Here is a 5,399-nt window from a genome sequence, read left to right as displayed (position 1 = left end):
GGTGTAGTTTAATGTAACATGCATAGGATCTAGTGGATAATGGTAATCCCCATACCGAGGAATACTGGCCCTCCACTCAAAAAACTGTTTAATCAGCCCTGGGCCTGGTTCATCATACAGTAGCCGACTCCAGAAAATACTAACCTCCACAGAGTCTTCTGAAGCGTTAGATGGGGTCATTACTATAAACTGTCCTCCCCTTCTTATTGTATCCCCTGGGTATGTTAACCGAAGGCCCTTCTCAGAACATTGTATGGTTATTCCTAGTTTGGTAAGAATGTCCCTTGCTAATAAATTAATGGGGCAACTTGGCACAACCAGGACAGGCGTTTTAACCCTCTGTCGTCCAAATGTCATGTCGATGTTATCTGTATAGGGCTGTGTTTCCCTTATCCCGGAGAATCCTATTGTAGATAATGTTTTGCCCGAAAATGTGCTCCCTGGGGGTTTTTTAATCACTGTCGTAACTGCTGCCCCTGTGTCAACCATAAATTCAATTTTTTCTCCATTTACCGTCCCCCAAATTTTTGGTGGCTCCCAGGGAGGCGTGATTTTTGATTCTCCTGGGCACCGTCAATAATCAAATTCAGCACCTTCCTCAATATAGTCATTACACTGAGGTGCCTGGACTTGTTGATCACTCTGCCACCCCCCGATTCTCTGGGGCCCATCAATGTGTCCACCCCTACCCCTTGCTTGTCCTCTTAAGTTTCCTCCTCTTCCCCGATAGCCTCTAATAGAGGGTAATCTTTTTCCCCTTGCTCTCCCAGCCTCCGGACAGTTCCGCTGGTAGTGTCCAGGATTTTGGCAGTACCAGCATACTACATGTTCCCCTCTATACATTGTACCTAGCTGTCTTTCCCAACCATTTCTTACTTGGGGTCCCGGATTTATCACTGGCCCCATGACCTGTGGGACTATCTGTTGGGCCGCTAATTTAACCCCTATATGTTCTATGGCTCTCACCAATTTATCGGTTGTTTTGTCCACCTCCTTCTGGGACGCACTTTCTGACTTAGCATGCTCTGATTGACGATGTCGTTTGATTGCATGTGTCAGGTGTCTTTTCCACAAATCCTCTGACATTGTCTCTAATCCCACAATGTCCCTTAATTTTGCTTGAACCGTAGCAGGTAGTCCGTTTATTATCCCATTACGAAAGTGAGCCCTTCCTAAGGGGCTGTGGTCGGGTCTTTCTCCAGTCCCTGTTTCCCATAAGTCCCATGCTCGAGTGAAATACTCGTGGGCAGTCTCTCCTTCCTTTAGTTGAAGGGTTACCAAGGCATCCAAACTATAGGGTGTAGGAATTGTTTCTCTAAGTGCTTCCCAAAATTTATTCCGAAGTGGGTTAAATTCTATTTCATCCCCCAATTTACTGCTTCTTACAATTCTCTCTATTTGCTTCAGGGCCCCTTCTGCCTTTAATTTTATCATGATAGTTCTGACATCTGCGAGTGCTAATTGTTCTTGGCAGGTTTCTCGCTCAAAACAAGAAATCCATGGACTAGCCCCATTACTCAACGGAGGTAGTTTTTTCATTAAACTCTCTAAGTCCATTCGTGACCAGGGTACATATTTTTGAGTTCCCCGTCCCGTGATCAGTAATGGGCATTGATATCTCAATTTTGGGGATTTCTGCTCCTTCTTTACTCTTGGCATGCATTTATTTATCCCACCTTTTTCTGACTCTTCTTTGTCACTGTCACTGTCCCTATCAGCTTCCAATGTCTCAGGGTCAAAGGTATATTGGTCACGTTCATCTCTAAGATAATCTTTTCGGCCATAGTTTAGTTGTTTCACATCTTTCTCTTTTGTCCTAACTATGTCCAGGTAGGCATGTCTATTTTTCTCCCTCCCGAGTCTTTTCCTTTTACTTTCCTCCCATGGTGGATCGTATCTCGTTTCCTCATCTGTACTACACTTTTCGTCCTTTACTCCTATTACCATTCCTTCAGCTTTAATTTCTCCTGACAGTGTTGTAGTTATCTTTTCCACTTCCTTAAATACACCTACCATTAATTCTTTTTGATCCTCACTGATCTGCCCCAGCACATTAATATCTCTGTTTAAGTTTTTAATGTTATCCTGAACCTTTTTCATGTTCCATTTCTGTATCTCTAACTCCTTTTCTATTTTCTTGGACTCCAGAGGGGTCTCCACATCTATTACTCCCCCTTCTATTTTTATTAAAGGGGCCTGTACCTCGTCTGATGTGTCCCTATTCCCGAGGTTCTTGTCACACCCCAGTGTCTCAATATCTGGATATAAGGGACGTGACTCCAGTATCCCATCTGGGGTGCCAGGGGCACCTTGTGACTCCACATATGCATAGGGCGGGGGTCTACAAGCTATTTCTACAGGGGCCATAATAGGTGGGTTATCAGGGAAACCAAATTCTTCGAATATAGCTAGGACATCGCGGTACTGCATCTCCTTGTCTCTCACCCTCTTTTTTGCTGACTCGCGATTAAAGATTTTGTTTTCTGTGTCCCGTTTTGTTTAATTGTATAAGACTCACTTATAAATGATTTATTGTCAGAGTACATACATGACATCACATACATCCAGAGACTATGAGAGAGAGAGAGAGAGAGAGAGAGAGAGAGCATAGCGAGAGAAAGAGATAGAGAGGCAGATACACAGAGCACAAGAGATAGAGAGAGAAAATGCCTTGCACTGGCCCCACTGGGAGAAAAGTCTTCAGATTAACACTTTCGTTTCAAAGGTTTTAAAAGGTTCTCATCCTGTGATCACTGGTCTGGATCAGATTGGGTCTCCCACCACTGGGAACTATCACTCCTTCCTTCCCTCCCACCTCGAGTGAGCTACATGTCAGCCCACAATGTCTGCCCTGATCCCGCAATGGTGGGGGTGCAGGAAAGAGGGAGGGAGAGAGGATAAAACAGGATCCCATTTGATGCGGAGCTGGAATTGTGGGCACAAAATTAAAACCAAATTGTATTTCTCTGCCCTGCCCAACCTGGGGATTTCAGGGCAGCACCGCCACAGATTGGGATTGGGAGGGGGAGTGGGTGAGAGAGGAGGGGGGGGAGAAGAGAGAGAGGGGGAGAGAAGAGAGAGAGGGGAGGGTGAAAGGAGGGAGGGAGAGAGCAAACCCGGACACTTCGTGGCTGGAAACTGGAAACAGGCACTTTTCCTTTCCCTTCTGTGTTTTGTTTCTTCCAGCTTATCTAAGCCTCTACGTTTTAAAATTTTTTTTTCCCTCACCTGTCAGGAACATCTCAGTGCCCCCGGGTAACCAACCCCTCTTCCTCCAGCGGTCTACACATTTTCGGAGCATTTTTTGTTTTTCCAATGCCGCATTACTGGTATTTCGCTCCTCTAATTCCTGATTAATTTCCTTAATAACTTGGTCAAAAGTCTTAGCAGGCAACTGTACAGCCATAGCTGCGGGACCGCTTTCTAATGCCTGTTTTAATTTAGGTTCTTGTCCGTTTAGGGGATCTATGTCAACGAAAATTGCTTTTTTTAAAAAATGTCTCCTTGCAAGCTGGATGACTAATATCTTTTAAAGGAACAGTCTCTAAGTCTTGTCCTCCAATTGACTTCAGATTGTCCTGTATACTCTGATTGCTCGTTTTCCACTCTCTGTTTTCCCAAAGGGGTCTGAAAGTTAAATTACAACTAGAAAACCAAATATTTGGGCTATACTTTTGTCCTGTTTCCCTGTACCAATCTATGAATTTACGTAACTTTATCTCCTTGGTGATGTTGGGAATACCCTCATTTAACTTATCAAAAGTATTTCGAATAAACTGGGTGTCTCTTAGGAGTTTGTCAACTTTTTCATTAATATCTCCTACCTGATCCGGACACAGCTGTCGCAGCCTTCTGTCGTCGTTCTTGTTCACCAGGCAGGCGTCCCTGAGTACTTTTTTTTGTTGTCTTAAGGTCTCTAGTGTCTGCTGTGGTATTCCACCACGGCGAATTGGGGAAATAAATTCTTAACTTCTCAAGTGTACAGACATTATCATACCTACCGGACATTTATAAGTCAGTCTCTCAGATACAATTGAGGCCAATAAGCCTGAACCTTTGTTTTCTTTCAAAGCCCAACCTTCACGTGGGAGATTTCTCCTCTTAATAACCAGTTTAGGGCAGAAAACTCAGGTCCTCAATTGTTTATAGACCACCTTCTCACTCTATTGGACTTTGCAACGACACAATAAAGACTTTTAAACTCTAGTAGTTTCTTGCGAAGCACTTAATAAATGTCATTCAAACACCTTAAGGACTTTTATCTTGTCTGTAATCACTTACGTGTTACAATCCTGGCATGCGACCTTCAATTGTGGTCGTCTAATTTGTCCGATCTCCAGTTCTTACTGACAATCATAAAGATTTAAAAAAAAAGAGAATTTTGTTAAAACAGGCTTCTCTGGACCTTTTTATCAGCCGGCTGAGATGATTGTCAGAAAAAACAGAAACCGTCGTCCAGTGTTCACTCACCCATCACGTCGGGGTCACCAAATTGTTAGGTCTGCTTTGTTCATGAATGAGTGAGACAAACACCAGGCTGAGTCGAAATCAGGGTTCTTTGTTCTTTATTACCGGATTGTAACACTTGCGACTAAACATGTTAGTCGGAGAATGCATTCTGCCGTTATCAGCAAAATGGTGATTTTTTATACCCTTGGATATGTGCTTAGAACATCATCATATCATTACTTGTCCAATGACTAAAACTGTTGCTATCCTTTCCCTGCTAGCTTCCTGCCTCTCAATCCATCAATGTCTCTCTTATCTTGTAAGTACAAGGATGCATTCACATCTTGTTACTGCCCCGTACATTCCCATCTCATGATGTTTTACCTAACAGGAGTACAAGGACACCTCCCCTTCTTGTTACAGCCTTGTACAGGGTAACTCCCTACACATTCCCATCTCATGATGTTTTACCTTACATATGGGAGGGCCTATATACGTTGATTTGAGTTTTCATATAAAGATATTATTGGTATTTAGCAATATTAGTAGATATATCAAAGTTGAGGTTTTGCTACTTTTAATGTTCAAGGTTTAAACAGTCCGATCAAGCATAAGCGAGTCTTGGCGCATATTAAGAAAATGAAAATTGATGTTGCTTTTTTACAAGAAACACATTTGAATGTCAAAGAAAGTATGAAATTGAAGAGGGACTGGGTTGGGCATGTATATTCTTCTTCATTTAATTCCAGGGCTAAAGGTGTAGCAATTTTGACACATAAAATTTATCTTTTGAATTACAATCAATGGAGGAAAAGGCAAGATGTATTCTTAAATTGAATTGTAAGATTTTTTGCGAATTTTGGACTTTACTTAATATTTATGCCCCAAATGTAGATGATGAAATATTTATTTCAGGTGCATTTTTATATCTGGGTCAGGCTAATGATAAT

General features: G+C 42.4%; 1 protein-coding gene across 1 annotated transcript; it reads right to left on the bottom strand.

Annotated features, from left to right (window-relative positions):
• Nucleotides 1-559: 559 nt before the first annotated feature.
• On the bottom strand, nucleotides 560-4,621 carry LOC138760351 (uncharacterized). Its single transcript, XM_069930828.1, has 2 exons — nucleotides 4,471-4,621; nucleotides 560-4,346 (listed from the first exon to the last, which is right to left on the bottom strand). The coding sequence occupies exon 2, from the start codon at nucleotides 2,428-2,430 to the stop codon at nucleotides 574-576; it is 1,857 nt and encodes a 618-aa protein (XP_069786929.1). The 5' UTR covers nucleotides 2,431-4,346; nucleotides 4,471-4,621; the 3' UTR covers nucleotides 560-573.
• Between the last annotated feature and the right edge of the window lie 778 nt (nucleotides 4,622-5,399).

Source organism: Narcine bancroftii, chromosome 1 (assembly GCF_036971445.1).
Source record: "Narcine bancroftii isolate sNarBan1 chromosome 1, sNarBan1.hap1, whole genome shotgun sequence".
Lineage (NCBI taxonomy): Eukaryota > Metazoa > Chordata > Chondrichthyes > Torpediniformes > Narcinidae > Narcine > Narcine bancroftii.
Note: the sequence above shows the minus strand (reverse complement) of the source record. Positions and strands in the feature narration are given on the sequence as shown.